This window comes from Pisolithus orientalis (assembly GCF_024613125.1).
Source record: "Pisolithus orientalis strain OTSU chromosome Unknown F5J12scaffold_27, whole genome shotgun sequence".
NCBI classification, from domain to species: Eukaryota; Fungi; Basidiomycota; class Agaricomycetes; order Boletales; family Pisolithaceae; genus Pisolithus; species Pisolithus orientalis.
The window spans coordinates 107,059-125,597 of record NW_026260808.1 but is presented as its reverse complement, the minus strand read 5'-3'; the positions used below and the strand labels follow the sequence as shown (position 1 = coordinate 125,597).

General features: G+C 47.0%; 6 protein-coding genes across 6 annotated transcripts; 4 read left to right on the top strand and 2 right to left on the bottom strand.

The window, feature by feature from the left end:
- Positions 1-124: 124 nt before the first annotated feature.
- F5J12DRAFT_906675 (uncharacterized protein) lies at positions 125-3,720 on the bottom strand (the record flags this gene model as incomplete). The annotated part of the gene is made up of 18 exons (XM_051748809.1): positions 125-170; positions 437-554; positions 616-873; positions 913-1,000; positions 1,022-1,055; positions 1,077-1,123; positions 1,145-1,220; positions 1,330-1,381; positions 1,403-1,468; positions 1,531-1,716; positions 1,834-2,168; positions 2,223-2,371; positions 2,421-2,586; positions 2,632-2,807; positions 2,853-2,971; positions 3,053-3,224; positions 3,273-3,337; positions 3,567-3,720. 18 exons carry the CDS (start codon positions 3,718-3,720, stop codon positions 125-127), a joined length of 2,307 nt encoding a protein of 768 aa, XP_051597650.1.
- A 1,514-nt stretch (positions 3,721-5,234) lies between these two features.
- Positions 5,235-6,259, top strand: F5J12DRAFT_784547 (uncharacterized protein; the record flags this gene model as incomplete). The annotated part of the gene is made up of 4 exons (XM_051743062.1): positions 5,235-5,287; positions 5,351-5,544; positions 5,853-5,947; positions 6,143-6,259. 4 exons carry the CDS (start codon positions 5,235-5,237, stop codon positions 6,257-6,259), a joined length of 459 nt encoding a protein of 152 aa, XP_051597649.1.
- Positions 6,260-8,989: 2,730 nt separating this feature from the next.
- Positions 8,990-10,596, top strand: F5J12DRAFT_784546 (uncharacterized protein; the record flags this gene model as incomplete). Its single annotated transcript, XM_051743061.1, has 7 exons — positions 8,990-9,137; positions 9,166-9,220; positions 9,274-9,380; positions 9,454-9,801; positions 9,848-10,045; positions 10,083-10,518; positions 10,575-10,596. The coding sequence occupies 7 exons, from the start codon at positions 8,990-8,992 to the stop codon at positions 10,594-10,596; spliced, it is 1,314 nt and encodes a 437-aa protein (XP_051597648.1).
- Positions 10,597-11,221: 625 nt separating this feature from the next.
- F5J12DRAFT_784545 (uncharacterized protein) lies at positions 11,222-12,247 on the bottom strand (the record flags this gene model as incomplete). The annotated part of the gene is made up of 5 exons (XM_051743060.1): positions 11,222-11,355; positions 11,458-11,467; positions 11,515-11,615; positions 11,726-11,834; positions 11,936-12,247. The coding sequence occupies 5 exons, from the start codon at positions 12,245-12,247 to the stop codon at positions 11,222-11,224; spliced, it is 666 nt and encodes a 221-aa protein (XP_051597647.1).
- A 2,190-nt stretch (positions 12,248-14,437) lies between these two features.
- F5J12DRAFT_771575 (uncharacterized protein) lies at positions 14,438-16,125 on the top strand. Its single transcript, XM_051742250.1, has 5 exons — positions 14,438-14,527; positions 14,586-14,818; positions 14,875-14,933; positions 14,994-15,257; positions 15,308-16,125. The coding sequence occupies exons 1-5, from the start codon at positions 14,498-14,500 to the stop codon at positions 15,631-15,633; spliced, it is 912 nt and encodes a 303-aa protein (XP_051597646.1). The 5' UTR covers positions 14,438-14,497; the 3' UTR covers positions 15,634-16,125.
- Positions 16,126-16,228: 103 nt separating this feature from the next.
- F5J12DRAFT_951702 (uncharacterized protein) lies at positions 16,229-18,108 on the top strand (the record flags this gene model as incomplete). The annotated part of the gene is made up of 4 exons (XM_051749812.1): positions 16,229-16,884; positions 16,925-17,304; positions 17,348-17,572; positions 17,617-18,108. The coding sequence occupies exons 1-4, from the start codon at positions 16,581-16,583 to the stop codon at positions 18,106-18,108; spliced, it is 1,401 nt and encodes a 466-aa protein (XP_051597645.1). The 5' UTR covers positions 16,229-16,580.
- Positions 18,109-18,539: the final 431 nt, after the last annotated feature.

Below are 18,539 nucleotides of genomic sequence, written 5' to 3'. Positions count from 1 at the left end.
AATCTAACACCTATGGTGCTATGGCACTGCATGCGATACACAAGGTGCTGCAACACATTGCAACAAAAGTAGTATAGACATTGCAACAGGTGTTGCAACATGTGTAGTATAGATGGCAATAAGATTAGTATAATAATGCAACAGCAACACTACCCAATGGTGCTATGGTGCTGTGCACAATACACAGATACTCACGGTCACAGTCAATTCACAGTTACAAAGCAGTAAGATAGAAACTAAGATGTTTCAGAGCATAGGAGAGGGAGATACACTATAAGCATCAGCAACATCCAAGAAACACTGTGTGTCCTTCCACATATCAGCAAATGACCTTGTGAGCTGATGCTGAAGTTCTGCCTGACACTCAGCATATGCATGACACCCATTGGAGAGAGCTTTGTCACCTGTTGCAATGGCACTAGCATGGCCCATCCACCAATTTGTGTGCCACTCAAGAAACTGTAATGTACATTGCTTTTCTTCAAATAGTAGCCTAACCTCCTCTTCCCAGCAGTGTGCACATGTGCATGCTTTGCACCACTCCACACAGATGGCTAATATGGAGTTAAGATTAGCACTAAAGTGAGGTTGATGAGGCTGCTAGCAGATGCTTACCCTCCTGAAAACCATCATCTGATTCCTTCTCTGTGGTGTGATCACTGTACCCATATAACCACCAAATCCAAGAAACATGGCACTGTCCCTCTCCAGGCCAGAGGTTGTAAGCATCTGTGAGTGCACTAATGTCCTCATCTGCAAGTGGGTGAAGCTTGTCCCTCCACCTAACTTGTCCAACCAGGGGGGCAAGAATGGTTAATGCTTGATAAACTACATGATACCTTGTAGCAGCAGTATTTATCTTGGTATCTAGGGCTTTGAGACAATTTCATGTGTGGGTGTTGGCTCCTTGACCACATAAAAAATGATCCTTGAATTTGAGCATGTATGCACAAGATCGAAGACCCTGGCACAGATCATTCAATGCATTGTGTGCTTGACCCTCCCTGAGTCGAAGTTCAACCATTGCCAATTTCAGTAGACATGCGACTTTGCCACTAACTTGCAATGGGAGGAACAACGGGATGTCCTCCAGGGAATGAGGTTGACTGGCAAACTCTGGCCACTCATCCCAGAGGGCACTTACACCAGGCATAAACAGGACTTGAAGTTTTTGCCATGCCTTGATTTGCCTCACCAGTGCATTGCTTTGTTGTTGAACCCTGAGTTTGTGCATATCTGTGACACATGATGCCAGCTCAGTGGCATCATGCAGATGTCATCTATGTTGCAGGAGTTAGATCAACAGATGTCCCACAGAGGGTGACTTACTGCTGATCCTCTAGGTCAATCCCAGCACCAATGAGAACACTCAGGGTTACATCTGAATGTAGTAGGAGCTCACTCCCTCCCACAAGTGCATCGGCCTCATCCTTCGCCAATTGTAAGCAGATACTAGCTTGCATGATACCTGTGAAGGTACAGCATAGATGAATTGAAGGGAAACAAAAATTTGTTCGAGACTGTACATACCATCATTCTTGACTTCAAATGGATTAGGCTTGGTCAAGTCAGCTTCCCAGTCCTCTACCTGCTGCTTCCATAGAGCAAGTTGCTCAGGAAACTTGAGCTTGAGCAACCATGTTAATTCTTCAAAGTCACATTGATGATCATTGTGCTCAGGGATGGCCTCCTTTACCTTCCTAAGAAGAGAAGTGCCTACAATGAACAGGAGGTAAATCAGTCCTCAGTGAATCAACAGAAATGGTAGCAAACCCAGTCCAATAAGCTTTTTCCAGTTCCAGTCACCAAAGTAGTCATCCAGTGTGTCTCAACAATGACCAGGGCCCATGGTCTTCATGCTTGAAGCAGCAGGGTTAAGGTTTGCCCATCCATGCTCAGGTTCTTTGCCATCTGTCTGACCAACACCCTTGGTCCAATTGAAGGAGAAGGACCATTGGCATGAGGCAATGTGGGCAGGAAGGTGAAACTTGGGTATGAGAAACATAACAGCCCAGTCATGTAAGTTTGACTGTAAAGAAGGTGGCATCTGGTCCATCTGCTGATATAACTTCTTGTGCCACTGGCAGGCAATGTTGTATGAAACTTTGAGGACAGTCACATCTGAGTGGTGTAGTGCAGATGCAAATGCACAGTCCATATTCACATATCTCTATGTTTTATGCTCATGAAATGATATCACATTGGATGTAAATGATACACACCTTTCACTGTATTGTAGGTCAACTATCCCATTTGGGAGCCTCATGCCATGCCTGGTGCAAACAACCATGCCAACGCCAGTCACATCGCAACCCTTCTTTGACTTTGCATCTGCCATATTCACTGCATTGTGATTTGAGCATGTGCTTTTCTGGATTAAAATAAATGTTTGCAAGTGCATTCAGTGGACAACTGCATACCTCTTGGATATCATGCCAGTGGTCACTTAAGCATCTCTTGAACATGGTGTCCTCCACAAAATATGCCCAGCCCTGACTGAGGCTCAGATCATTCTCATTATTTGAGACTGCATGACATCTGAGGTGAAAGTTGGCATCAAGAGCAACAAAAAGTGTGTCAACATCTCTACATAACAATTTAGTTGAATATTGGAGTTAAGATATAGCTAACCTTTCTGGTGACCCTGTCATGTTCTTCCCAGGTTGAGGGCATGCTGGACATAACACTGCACATTCACCTTCTTTTGTATTCAAAACACCAGCAGGATCATGTCCTCGTCCTGAATGTTTGAGCATCTTGAGGTGGTGCCATTGATGGACCATTCTCAAAAACTGTTCGTAACGAGCCTGACATGACTGAGCACAAACTTTACAACATGAACTGTGACACACCTTAGGTGGATTTAATCCAGTATTATCTGAACAACGTGACAAGGTGCTGTAACACTTGTAACAAGAAAGCTTGGATTCTAATGACAGGAGATGAAAGTCTTCCAGCACTTGGAACATTGCTGCAGTGCAGGGCTTATCAGAAGTTGCAGGGAGCCATCAAATGCACAGCAATTGTCGTGTATATGAATCTGCAGTCTCACACCCACAGAAGGTAAGGCTGACAATGTGAATCCCATTCCTGTACATAACAACAAACTCATCTTTCAGGACAGACTGGGGCCTGCAGCACCTTTCACCAATAGGATGGCCCAACTGCACAATCAAGCCCAACTCCTTCAATGTTTTGCTTGCAAAGTATCTGCCATTCCACTCCTGTCAATAGTATAAGTACAATACTCATCTGAGTGTATTACCACTTACCCTCACACAGTGCAATGGGTGATCTCCATGATGAGTCACTACACATTCTTGGCAGTATGTGTCAACTCCAAGGCAATCATCACAGCAGAAGTGAGCCAGTCAAAGCTTGCAGTTGGGACAGATACTGGAAACACCACATCTACCTTCCAGCCTGCGTAGCTCTGATAAGTAGTCTTCACGGTCTAATTTTGACCATGTGAGGAGTGGTAAGTCCTAATCAATACATCAGCCAAGTTGCATCCAATCTCACAAAAAGTTCACTTACAGATTCTGTTGTCTGTCTGGGCTCCATACCCAAAATTCCAAGGTCAACACCAGACAGCAGTCTGTCCATACACTCAGGAATCTCTAGGCAATGGTACACAACCCTGGGCTGCACAGCAGTAGGTTTGGGGACAGGGTTGGGAGTGGTGAATATGTGGGTAGTCAAATGGAGTGTACCATGCATGTCCAACTGAATCTTGGTGTGGTGACAGGTAGATGCAGATTCCATCTCCTCAACCTTTTGTTTATGAATGGTAAAGCCAGGAATTTTTCAGAAACAAAGTGGGCCCATAGGAGGTTGGGGCGGGGACAGCCCATCACTGATATGCGATTCTTGCTGCATGAAAGTGACCTGTTGATAATGGTCAGTATGTAAGTACAGTGCAGGAGGGGCATAAACATACTGTTGACAAAAGCAAAAGCATGTATGTTTCATCTCCTTGGCCTTTTGCTTGTGAAAAAAGATGAGGATCTACAAATTTTTGATACCACTGAATCTCTCACCAAAATGATCAAATGAATAGCTGTATAGATTGTTGGTGAATCTGAGTGCCACATTCTAAGAGCTTTTGAATGCTGGGGTAATGGCAATCAACAAAGCTGACCAAAATGACTGTGGATTATTCACATCACATCATATATGGTCCTTCATATATACATTGATAGGTTGAAACTTGGGAGCCATGCATTTACAACACACCAAATACAACTTATGTAATCAAAGAAGTGGGTAGATCTATTAACCCTTTAGGTAGTTCAAGCACTCCCCCTAGTCCATTTCACTGCCACAGGCAAGGGAGAGCTGTTGACACCCCTTTTGCGAGTTTTGGGCTGTAAATTTAAGGCCATAAGCAAGATGCTCATTACATAATGGAATGGAATGCTCACTGATGACACCTCCTTCTTGGTAACATCCCAGGTGACATTGGATGCCACCGGAACCTTAGTATTGATTGGAGAATTGCTGTTGTCAGAGTCATTGATAAGAATCTGAAATGTCTTGAGAGAGGTAAGTCAGTCATCTCATGCTCATGCAAACATCATTACACATACCATTATGGCTGGTTCCTCGTGCATATATGAAATAGAGAAACTGTGGAGTCCTGTTTCATTCAGCAATATCAGCTTGATGGATTTATGCAGCATGATAAACAGTGACTCAATACCAGTAACAAAGGACAAGTAGGGAAGGGGGGTTGAAAGCAAGCTGAATGTGCAACTGCTGTAATAAATACCTGACCTATAGTAACATGCTTTTCATCTAGCCTCAGATTTAAAGTTGAAGGAACATACATGTCGATCTTCAGGGTTAATCTTGACAATGGCAACACAACAGGTAGTTGGACATCCTTGGGGTTTGCAGTATGTTGATCTTCAGGATTAAAGTTAAAACTTATAAGGCAAAATCCTGGCAAAACAGCAGGTGATCAGGCATCATTGATTCATCCTCAGGGTTTTTCAGTGATGCTTCTTTCCTAATCACTCACCTCTGAAGAAGTTTGTGTAACACGGAGCATGAGCATTCCCCAGACTGCAGACTGTGGACTTTGGCGATGGCGAATTGCACACTGCACTTAGCATTTGGCACCCAAGGTTATGCGATCTGAGGACTAATTGAAGCCTGGAGATGGTGCTTAGATAGTGGACTGGTTACAAAATGAGAGAGCATGAGACTAGAATCACCTGCCATGCACTACAATGTCTTGGTGGGTAATCATAGGTGGGACCAAACCCAGCATTTACCATGGGTGGTGAGTCAGACTCTTCAACTGACTAATGCATACAAATAATGATGGAAAACTGTATCATTATAGTCCATATATCCTTTGTGGGAGGTTGTCACCTCCACTCCCCATCGCCATCGAGTGTACTTCCATGGATGAGGCAAAACTTGTCATGCAAACATTGGATAGCATCTTACAACCAATACTACCTGAACCAACCACCCATGACTTGGTCACCTTCCTCAACACATCGCCAGCAGTTCAAGACCTCCTCAAAGACACAGGTGATAGTTTCTATGCAGTTGTTGTTGGAAACCCCCCCAGTGTTCATCGCACTAAGTGTCTCATACTACAAATTCTCCCTGACTAATCACAATCCTATACTAGAGAAGGAGCCACTCGTGCAGGGAGCTCATTTCATTGGGCAAAATGGAAATGGACCGACACACTTCATGAGGCCTTAGTGTATATGGCAGTGAAGGGCATTGAGGATCAACTACCATGAGTGGTGACAGTAGATGAAGTAGCTGAATCCACCAGTTGGTGTCATATACCATTCTCCCCACTAATGTTGTGTGCTTACCATGAATAGGCCTTCAAGATGCTGATGTTGTAGGCCTTCAAGACACTGACATTGTGGCCCCTCAACTGACCCAATCCATGCCTTCTCAAGGGTGTGGACATTCCGTGAGTGGTGGGTGGATGATGTTGTCCTTCATCGACATCCAACTTCTCACTTTGACCTCAGCTCTGCCTCTGATTTGGTGTGATTCTGGATCTCATACAAGCCCAATTATATATGCACATGTACAGAGTCTTAGGGGGATCACAGAAAGTCACCACCACTACTCTGAAAATACAGCTACCTATATTCATGCCCAGGTGCTTGGTGCTCATGCAGCACAATATCTCACTGCTCATCGCTATATGCATGAGGCTATTGACACTATTATACATGCACATAATGGCGCATTAAGTGACCACATATTTGCTCTTTGACTTTCACAACATGGCCTTGCCATGGTGGAAGCTTTGTATTTGTGGTGTTTGATTTATTTACAGTGATCCATCTTGTGCTGACTTTTGCTTGAACATTATTAGTTGTATACACAAATTAACAACTGATTTTTGCCTAAACATGTGCATGACTCTGCAAAATCTAACTATCAGACTGGGAATATGAAACAAAACAGCACGAAACACATGGGTATAAAGTCCCAAGATGTTCTGGAAGGTGCTGTCCAGTGTCTGAATTCTTCGTGCTACAGAATGTCTGGAGACTAAAGGGTATACATGCAAATGTGCTAATAGGTACAAAGCAAATACATGATTAGGATTAGTCATTTGTGTGTATGGTTATTTGCTGTAATAGGCATATGTAGTAAATCTCCTATCACAACAACATGCTCTTACTACTCTGACAACTTTGACATGGGGTGGATAGTCTTGGGACATTCTGGGAGGTGCTGTCTAGTGTCTGAATTCTTTGTGCTACAGAATGTCTGGAGACTGAAGGGTATACATGCAAATGCACTAATAGGTACAAAGCAAATACATGATTAGGATTAGTTGTTTGTGTGTATATGGTTATCTGCTGTAATAGGCATACATAGTAAATCTCCTATCACAGCAACATGCTCTCACTACTCTGACAACTTCGACATGGGGTGGCCAAAATTATACAAAACACAAGATCAAAAGGTTTTGGCTGCTTGGGCTTATTGAATGAAATACTATCAGAGGTATCAAATCTATTTCTCTTTATTCTGGAGGACGCTTCTCAGCTCAGGGCTGTTGTTCATCCTCAGCCATAGAAACGAAATCAACCTCAAGCTCAAGGCAAAATGAGGCAGAGCCAAGAGTTCTTTCCAGTCAGAGGAGACTTCTTCATACGATCAGGTTTCTAACTAGTTGTCACAGCGAGTTACTTACTCTTATGAGTCTAGGGCGATCCATTTGGACACAGAACCATCCCCTGAACTGCTGTGTGCACTCACTCCACTCCTCATATATTGTAATCTGACACCCTTCAGTGGTCCCAGTGAATGACAGGACACTGAACCATCCCCTGAACTGTTGTGTGCACTCACTCCACTCCCCATATCCTATAACCTGACACCCTTCAGTGATCCTAGTGAACAACAGGACACAGAATTGTCCCCTAAGCTGCTGTGTGCACTCACTCCACTCCCCATATCCTGTAACCTGAGACCCCTCAGCAATCCTAAGGAACGACAAGGATTTAGGCCCAGGCAGGTCAGAGGTACTTGCCTGGAACAGTTTCATGCCTCATCGCACCCTGATAGGCAGTTTTGTGTCAATTCTTCATTGTGCTCTGGGCCAGATTCCATTGATCAGATCAACCACTCACTGAAGGCAATAATAGGGAACTCCTGTCACTCATTTATGGACAACCTATGCCAAAACTACGTTGACAGTGGAGATTATTCAAAAATTTGGGCTGTTCTGTCTAAGGTGGATGGCTTGGAGTCATGAGTGCATATGTTGAAATGGCAACACTGGGACAACCTGAATGATCCTACCAAGGAAACATACAATCATATTCACTTAGTATCACAAATTCTGGAGGACCTCTTGATGAATGCTATGGAAGGTGCAGATGTAGCTGGGATGCATACAAGAGGCATTTTATTGTTCCAGAACTACCCACTAGACACTATGTAGTACTACAGAATGAAGTGGTTCTCTCACTATCCAAATGTGCTGACCCTGCACTTGCCACAGTTTCAAGAACAATGACTTGTGGTATTTGATAATTGAAGATCTCCAATTTATCTGAATTCGCCATCACTGTCTTGCCTCTTGCACTTTTCTCCTACATGCTGGTCACATAGTTACTCAGTGGCCATTCTGTGAATCTGATGCATTCTAGTAGTGGCCAAGATCTGTACATGAGATACATGGATGCATTGTACAAAGACACATCAATGCGCTACGCAAGCATGAAGATGGATTACCATCATTGCCTTCACTCTTGCTTGGTGGCCATTCCATGAATCCGAGGCTTTCTGCAGTCACCTGAGATCCTGTAACATAAGATACATTGATATATTACACAGAAGACTTGCCAACACATACCTTTTAGGATCTGCATTAATTTTTCATTTCAAATGCAGTGGCCTAGATCCCTAATCAATGTAGATCACCTAGTGTAAGATAAGATGTGTTGACACACTCCTTGCTCACCTTGTCTTGACTCTCTGTCCATTGCATTATAACTGTCAGCTGCCAGTAAGTTTTATTTTGTTGCACAGTACACATTAGGGTTAGTGACTGACATCACATTGTAGACATGCCAAGGAAGGAATGGACGACTCCTGAGCAGAAGAAGTTTTTGCAGGATGAGTTAGTGCAGTACTGAGTATGAGCACCAAGGAATACTCACGACACTGGCCAACCATCTTCAAACAATGGTCACAACTCTGGCCCAAGAGGGCTGTTGCATTCCCAGACCTCCCACCAGATGTATCATTGACTCTTGAGCAGGACAAGATCCTCAGAGATGCTGTCACCAAGTGCCAACAGGTCAGCAATATCACATTACTTCATGGAAGAGCTCACTGAACTTTGTGCAGCAATTACAACAGTGGTTGTGCTGGCATGTGGGAGCTGGGAAAAATCAGGCTGCAAACAGGAAGACATTGACCATTATCAATGGCTTGATGAAAGCTAAAACACATAAAAAAGCTGCTGGAAATTTATTCAAAAATGTACTATACCTCATGGGTCAAGCCCAACAACATCTCAACCAATAGTAACATTTCCAGTCTTTGTGATCAGATCAACAAAAAGTTTAGGGTGGAACCTCAAGAGATCCAAGACAAAGTTATGCACATCCATAACAAGCAACATACTGGTACAACAGACTGGTTGGTCCTTTTCAGTTCTGATGGGTGGGCCAGATCTGGTGGATGCTGAGGAGCAGTGTGTGATTGCAAGGTGAGCAAAGTACTACTGATTGTGTTTTAGCTCACACAACAGTGTTCATAAAGCCTTCACATCAGGAAGAATAGATGTGGACTTAATTTTGCAGAGTCTTACTGTCACTTTGACTCCACTGTGGTGCAAGCATATGTGGAATTCCTTGACTCCAAGCTTTGTAAGTTTTTATTCTTTAGTTAGAAAAGCCACAATGCTGACTGGGAAGATGATAATGTACCATGTCATTGCAGCCTCCTCCATCAGCAAGAAAACAGGCCATGACAAGGGCAGCGACACAAACAATGGTGCTGATGTCATGAAGGGTGACAATGATGACAAGCCTGACAACCACAGGAACATGGATGACAAAGATGACACTGATGTTGGTGAGGGTCAGGAAGGTAACAATGCAGGCATTGGCAAGGACAATGAAGGGGATGATGTGGGCATTGGTGATGACCAGGAAGGTGATGATTCAGGCATTGATGATGACCAGGAGGTCGACAATGCTGGGCATTCAGACAAGTTGAGCAATGCTTCCACTCTCATATTTATATTCTCAACACTTTGGTATTTAAGTGTTGCAAATTCTCGTGATGGTATGTCTGTTGCAACAACTCCACCCTGACTCATCACAGGTTCCAGCTCTCGCAACATCATGTTATCCTATCATCTTGCCACTGCACATTCAGACCATGCATCCAAGTATTGCAAGTCCAGCCAAAACTCCAGCATATGTTGCAACACCTTCACACATTGCAATGCCCAGTTCCATCATGGGACTTCCAAGTGTTGCAATGCCTGAGTGCACTCTTGTCCCTTCAGCAAGTATCCAGCCTTCTGGTATTTCCAATCATCTTTTATCTTCACAGGATTTCAGCTCTTTCGGTGCAGAACTGGATAGCATTCTCCAGGCCTGACACAATGTCAATGTTTACACCACAGTGGAACTTCGATGGCCTACCACTCATTAGCTCTAACCCTGCAACTGTCCATGCTATGAACCATTTGATGTCTCTTACTGGTAGTACTACCAATCCATATCTGGACTATTTCACAATGGCAGGGCAATATGAGCACTTGACACAAGACCTGCCTTTGTTACCTCCCACCCCATCTGATGACAGCTCTCTGCCACCAGCCTCCAAGGTGCTTGGGGACCCTCCGCTAGGCTGTCCTAAACACGAACCAGTCCCATCCTTGCATGCCCAGCAAGACAACATGATAGGCAATGTGGATAAGGAGAATGGTTTGGCAGTGCATAGGGTGAAGAAGAAGCAGTCTGAACTCAAGGATGGTGTGGCAAGGAAGTCAAAGTAAGTCGCACAATTCAATTGGGATGCTATGTTTTGATGATAATCATTCACACCAGGAAAAGGAAGACAGTTCCTTAAGCTTTTTGTAATTCATACTCTTCATTGAAATTGTCTCATCATCATGTATATGTCATACTTCTATGTGCAAACATGCTTGAGCTATCCAACTGCATATGCTGGCAGATAAGCAATCAAGTTGTAATTAATATGGTGGTCACAAGGTGTTGCAACATATTGCAATGAAGGGTGCTACAATGCATTGCAATGAAAGTAGTATAGACATTGCAACGAAAGGGGCAAGGGCACTACAACACATTGCAATGAAAGTAGTATAGACATTGCAACGAGTGTTGCAACATGCTGCAACAAAATTAGTATGATTGTTGAAATGTTGACAAAATGCTGCAACACTCTTTGCAACAACCCTGTCGCCGTGAACAATGCAACACTACCTGATGGTAGTTACCGCTTTTCATTGCAAGAATGTTATACTAATCGCTCGGTGATGTGGACCGCGTTGCCCCCTTTCTTGTACTGGTTACTTCCTCTGGGTCCGGTGAATGCGGGCAGCTCGCTGTACACAATACATTCTACCGCTTCGTGACATTTGCGAGGCTCTCGCCGCAACATATCCCCCTCTCCTCTCATACCCGACTAGCGAGCGAGTGGTGAGGAATTTGAGAACGTAATACCATTGCGAGTATTATGTGCCTCGTGTGGGGCAGATCTTCTGGTATGTCACAGCACTATTTGGGAGCACCCAACTGCGTTGTGGGCTCAGACGCGGTGAACTCTGGAGCGATTGTATCAAGGTCCCTGAACTAGCTCGTACTGGTCCTAAGACAGATGAGAGTTGCGGTGGGACACGAATGGATGAGGAATAAAGGGTAGGAATGCCCGTAAGAAGTCGAACGCTAGGCGGAGATGATAGATACTCACCCACCCCTAACTGTGAGAATTGGGACTCTGTTACAAGACACCGACTAGCCCACTCACAGTGCTCAACAGATTGCGGAGCTCTCCATCGGCGATGTGGCAGCCAACCACCCTAGGGTCCTGGACGGCCAAGCGCCTCTTGCGGAGCAGCTTCAGTTGATCTACCATTTCAATTACTCAGATCTCGATATGCGTGATCGTGAGACCGGGTGCAGGACTGCAGTAACAAAACGGCTGTCCGCCTTCTCGACGCCATTGCAGCCATACTGACGATCACCAAGCGTGGAGAGGTCGATGGAGGAGACAGGTGTGTAGTGCCTTGAGACTTCCTCGAGGCCATGTGAGAAATCGCGCACAGCGTCATCCATCTTCACCATCCGCTTTGCAATGTTCGCCCCCAACGAGTAAATAGGAAAGGTAAAACGTCATATGCCTCCGTAGTCTCAGGAGCGGTGATCCAGGACCCGAACAAGTCACGAACAGCCCGGTCGTCTTCAGCGGTGGGAGAGTCGTCCTTTGCCAAGACAAGCGTGACACCTCCACGGGTGTCGAATGCAGCAGCGAAGACATCTCCGGGCCTGCCGGTGGTCAGTGCGACCGCGATGGTGTCGAGAATGTGAATGGTGGATTTGGTGTCATACCATTTCAGCCTATGCCTATTACTAAGATGGTCGACATCCTGGTAACGCATATCAATATCTGAGTACCCGAAGTGATAGAGCAGGTGAAGCCGTTCAGAAAGACGGTGTTGGTCGCTCATTAATACGTTCTGGTGATTTTGTTGAGGCGCCATGTCGCAGATGGAATGTTTCACAATCTGCTGTTATTGGCAGGCTGGTCAGTGTTGCCACAACCCAGAAACACACCAATAACCTGCGATGGTCGATAGCAATAGCTGGGAGGGTGCACCCAGCAGTGCGCACTTCAATAAGTATGACTCATATGTAGGTCCTCATGTTTTAAACTTCGGGTGTGGGCGCGTTCTCGAACAGATTCTACAATACACTTCTGGTAAGAACACAAGAATAACAACAAGGGCTGCCAGTGGTCTGCACGCCGCCAGGACGACAAAAACCACCAGAAGTCTGGAAGACTCTGATGGCTGAATGTGGAATGGACAAGTACGACGCGGGTGGCAATCGTACTAACCGGTGGGCTGGTACATTCATCCTGGCTGCATCATATTCAGCCGCAGCAGTAGGCACTCGTAATCTTTGTTCCTATATTTGCGCTGCGAGTGATCCGCGTCCGAGTTTATGGTGAGGGAGAAAACAAGGGAATAGGGAAGTACAGGAAGAAATGAGACCACCAAGCAACTGATGGGATCGGAACGTCTGTGGCGGACACAAAGCTAAAATAGTATAGGGATGTGAGTCTGCCGTGACCGACTGCATGACGAGGATAGGAACAAGTCGCTTTTCTGTGTCGCTCCCATACGCTCCGTGTATCACCCGCCTGTGTTGGCTTCGTGGGCTCGACAGATATACGATAGATTGCGGCTAACACCCATAAAAGTATTCGTCGGCTATCTGAGCAACGAAGTTGCGTAACATGGAGGAGTACAAACCAAGTAGATGTTTAACATGCTGCACGTATTTGTCATGATGGTGAGGTGAGACGTACCACCTGCCTGCACGGGCTGTTGATAAATAGTCCAACCGCTGGCCATGACATCGACGCTATCACTGTACCGCGGAAATAGTTGATAAACAACAGTCGAACGAAATACAAATACGCTCCCTGAGGTGTCTTGGTGGACGTATTGTGGTACTTACGATCATGTTACAAGTTTGCCTCGTCAACGATTCGATCGTGGGTTCAAGCCGATACAACTTGCACACGTTCGCCGGCTGTATACGAGAGGGGAGGAGAGGATACGTAGACGTTCTGTGAGGGGGGGGTATGGTATGGGGGTAGACCGTCTACACTCATACCCCACTTGTTTCCCACAGCGTTCGTCCAACCGCTCCACTCACATGTGACTGGCGAGCATGCGCGGGTCGTATCAGTTTGAACCCGCGACCGAAAATTGAAACATTGACGAAGTCAGGCTCGTAATATTATCGTGAGTAAGACTTCGTCGGTTGTTTCACCAAGTTGCTCCCAGCCCCCATCTCATAGTACGATCAAAAATGAAGAGACGCCGAAGTTATTGTGGGAATGTAGTTCTGGATGCAGACAGTACCGCCGTCTCAGTGAACAGAAAGCATTTGTCCACCACGAATAAGACCTACCGGATTGTAGAACTGAGCGACATCCGGAACTAATCATAACGGAGCAGTGAGACACACCACGTACCTGCGCTGGATGGACTACGAGGGACCCTGTTGATCCCATGAGGAATGGACGGTTGTACAGGTACTGATTAGATCCACTTGTCCTTCGGAGGTGCAGATCGGTACTCATGCTGGAATCGTTTGAAAAATCGACCTTTGTCTTTCAAATGGAGTATTGCAAAGAAAATCCTTACCGCAGAAATATTGATAAGAAGGAGGAAAATAAAATAGAATGAACCACACGGCCTGTGCTGGGTAGCAACATACATGTAGTACTACTCGGGATAAGTTTGTGTAGGAGCCTGCCTCGTCAGTCGTGGTTTCGAGCTGACACTGCCCACTCACTTTCCAGTCGTACATGAGAGGAGAGGGGGAATATGTAGATGAGTTCGGTGGGGGATTGGTTTAGTCCGGGTGTGGATGTGAGAGGGTGCACGTGGAGAGGAGAGGAAAGGGAATAAGAAGTGTGCTAACCGTGGCGAAACCGCACAATGCATTAATATTGGTTGTGTGCGGCGAGCTGTCCACACTTCACTAGACCATAGGGAGCAAGCAATTCGATAGGAGAACTCCACCCGACGTGTTCGCAACCGAGAAGATTCGCTCTGAGAAACACCAGCTTCTGAAGCTGAACTTGCTAATTAACGCCCGTTCACGTATGCAGTCACGTGCCATGATTTCCACGTGTTCACACTGGGTGGCTGTGCAATACGTCTAACTGCGTCAGACTCGGTGGACGTCTCCAAAATCTCACCGCCAGTCCCGCCATGTCTTTCTTCTCCCGTCTGTTCAAGAGGGTCTGTCAGTTTTCACTTATCAACTCCTGACTGTGCGCACTTACCAGATCCTAAGCAGAGCGGCTCCGAAGATTATGAGCAAATCCTTTCCACCCTAGCTGCGGACGTGCAGAAGCGACAGACGCGTCTCGCCGAGATCCGTCTTCGAGAGCGACGCACGACACTGCACTTCACGCTTGGGACGATCCTAATTTGGTTCGCATATGTCAGTCTGTGGTATACGCGGACCCTCCCACAGACGTGGCGCGAGTCAGGACCAGGAAAGGCGGCGGTGTTGGTTGGACCTATATTGTCAGTGTGGCATGCCAATCTGGTTTATGTGCAGCCTTCTCATGCGAAACATACAGGATTCTGTTTGCGAGGCGGATGATGCAGATATGGTATTCATGGAAAGGGGGCCGAGAAGGTGACTCCATTCGATAACCCGTTTAGACTCCTGAACGTGCTCACTAACGGCTACATGCAGAGAGGACACTTATGGCAGTACTAAAGAAACAACGTACCAAAATCGAGGAAATTAAGCAGAAGACGAACTACTATTCTACTCGAAACCTGATCGAAAAGTACGACGAGTCACCGTCATCGTCCACCCCAAATGCCACGCCATTACGTCGCCGGAATGTCGCTGCTAGTGTGCCTCCGACACCCTTGACATTGCAAACCCCATCGTCGCAACAGTACCCGGCAACCCCGAATCGGCGGACAGAACCGTCCGCCTTGCAGTTATCTCGTACGTGCATCACTGCTTGTTATGTCATTAAGCTGACGTCTACGACCCAGCGATACCGCAGCCGATACAAGCGACGCGAAAGCAGTGGTATGATAAACTTGCTGATGCGATATTGGGGGACGACGAGTCGTCTGAGAGCGTGGCAGCTTCACGATACGCACTCATCTGTCAAAAGTGTTTCGCGCACAATGGCCTCGTGAAGGAAAGCCAATGGGAGGATACGCGTGAGCTACACCTTCAACCCTCTGAACGCAGTTGCCCTTCTGATGCTAACCTCATGTCGATTTCAGAGTATATCTGCCCCAAGTGTGGCTTCTTCAACCCTTCGGCGAGGTCTAAAAAGCAAAGTGCTTCTCGCACACCTTCATCCGCCTGACACGTCCACTCCTTCGTCTGTTCGATCGGTAGAGCACAAGCCGTCAACTTCGAACTCGAAACCGCGATTATCTGATCCTCATTCGGTGCCGGAAGAAGCGATGGAAGTGGACAGCAAGTGATTCGTGTCGTTTCCGTGGCTATTTTCATTATCCGAGATAGGAATAAGTCACTTTTCTATGTGGCTTTCCCCCCCGTTTCTTGTTTTTGGTTTGTCACTCGCCTTTGTTGGCTTTGTAGGCATTTTAATCCTGGATACTTGATAGATCTCGCATTCAACTGAGAATAACTTGTAGCTTAGGCTCATGGAATGAACAGAGAGTGTACGTCAGTCACCTAATAAGGCCGACCAGTCCCAGTGGGTATCTGCATCGTCGTGTAACTAGGCGACATGATTGCGCATGATGGAGGAGTCTAAACTAGATACTTCACGCATTGACCATACTTCCGTCGTGACAGAAATGAAACACGCACTCTAGTTTTTTTTGGGGGGAAAGAGGGATGTAAACACACTAGAAAGGCAACTAACTAAATCTAGTGGAATTTTGTCGATAGCTTGGGTAGACCGAGTCAATGTTGATGCTGCTGACTGCTATTACTGAGGTGGTAGCCGCAATTTTGAAGTTTTGCTCCCCTGGCAAACCTTTCTGGTAATCGCTGTATCGTTTTACTACTATCCTTTTATACTGACCCACTCGTATACTCGCCTAAGTGAATGCTTCGACATTCCCCCAAGAGTGTATCACGCTAGCCAGGCAGAACAGCCAGGGCCGTACTGGCTCCAGGCCCACCGACACGGACTTCACCGACCCCAGTCTCTACGACGAGCATGTCTCTTCCGGCTCCCCTCCCAACGCTATCTCCAAAGTCGAGGCTACCTTCTACTATTCGGGGATCTCCAATTCCCCTCCCAAGCTGGTCTACCGCACCTCGAAGGACCCCTTCGTCATGCCCAAGGGACCAGAGGCATATCGTCGCTTGAAGCACCTCTATCCAGTCTACGACCACAAGCTTGGCGACAAATGGGGGGACCTCGGTCCCAAGGTTCGTCATCTTCTCGACGAGCAGCAGGTCCGCCTTTCGACCATTGACCTCGTCCGTTTCCGCACGGTCCCGGACCAACAAACACCTGTTGTTATTGGCCCCGTCGTGATCTGGATCGGCGTTCTTCCCGATAGTCTCACCGGTGAAGATGCGTTCAATACAGCCAACGCCATACTAGCACTCCTCGAGGACGAGGGCATTGCAAGCCGTCGACATCGAATTCCGTGAATCGGTGTTCAGGCGCTCAGCTAGTGCCGAGCTCTACGAACCCGCCTCAGACCTGGATGCAACCAGGCACGTCATTGATCCTCTCACTACTGCGCTTGGACTTCCTATTTCTGCTGCAAAGACGCCCCACCTTCGGGGCACTATGGGTTTCTACTTCAAGAACGGAGACGACCTCTACGGTGTTACGGCCCGCCATGTCCTCTTCCCAGCAGATGAGGACAATTCCGACTACACCTACAACCCCAGCAGGCCTCGTAAGGAAGTCCTCCTCATGGGCACCAAGGCGTGGGACGACTACCTCAAGTCCATCCAGATCCGGATCGGAAACCTTGGCACTGCAGCGGAGATTTACAGGGAGTCGATCAGGAGGTTGGAGGGGAGGGCGGTAGGCGATACCCCTGTCGCTGAGAAGGCGAAGAAGGAGCTGACGAAGACTCAGGCAGTTACTGGAGGAGGCGACCAATGCTATCGATGAGCTTCAGGAACTCTACGAGCGGTCGAAGAAGGACTTCGGTAAGCAGAGCCAGCGTGTGATCGGCCACGTTGTCTGGTCGCCTGCTATCGCTGTCGGTACAGTTCCACATAGCTTCACCAAGGATGTTTGCGTCGTCGAGCTCGATAAGGCCAGGTTTTTGCCTAACTTTAAGGGCAACGTTATTGACTTAGGTGTGTGCTGATCTTTCTCACTAAGGGTGTAACTGTTTATATTCAGGGACGGAGATCGAGGGCGCCAAGTTCGATGTATCCTCGCACGCACGCGCAGTCCGGCTTCAAGTACCCAGCCGAACGCCTCCTCGTGCTCAGGGACATTCTCGCCGAGGATTGCATGCGCCATCCCAAGACGAAGGACCACGACGGCGAAAACAGCCTCTACGTCATTAAGCGCGGCCTTACCACTCTCACCACGATTGGTCGTGCCACTGGATGCTTCTCCTATGCTCGCGAGTACTTCTCCAACCAAACTCACCGGGACTCGATTGAATGGGCAATACTCCCATATGACAGCGACTCAGGCGCGTTCTCCAAGGGCGGAGACTCCGGGTCGATGATCGCCTGCGGCACTGGCGAATTCGGTGGCCTCCTTACTGGCGGGTCTGGCAGGATGGAGTCATCAGATATTACTTATGCCACGCCGATGTTCTGGCTCTGGCTCATCATCAAGGCCGAGTTCCCTAATGCCACCCTCTACCCGGTCTTCAACTAGATTCGTCTCTTTCTTCCGTCTCATCCTGTGCTACATCTCCCCCATGTCTGTGAACGTCCTGCACAGTGTGGCTAGAGTGTCTTCTGAAGGGGAATGATTGCTGAGTTCTCGTGTTATGGCCCTCAAGTAGTCTCCATCTAGATTGAATATAGTTTCACCCATGTCGCAAATCGGGCTGGCCATTCCATGCTTAATCAGGCTGCTAATACCGTCAAATTACTGGCAAATTTTGGCGAGATGGTGTTGAAGCCTCTCTGCCTGCAGTGTCTGGTCGAGATGGATGGGACTGGTGTCCTCGCAGAGGAAATGTAGAAGACGGGTTCTTTTGATAATGAGGGTGACGAATGCAAAGCTGTCTGTAGATGGGGTGGAGATCTAGCGTCTCTGAGAGGGTCTGCAAGTTGAAATCATGAAGCACGACCGTAATAACC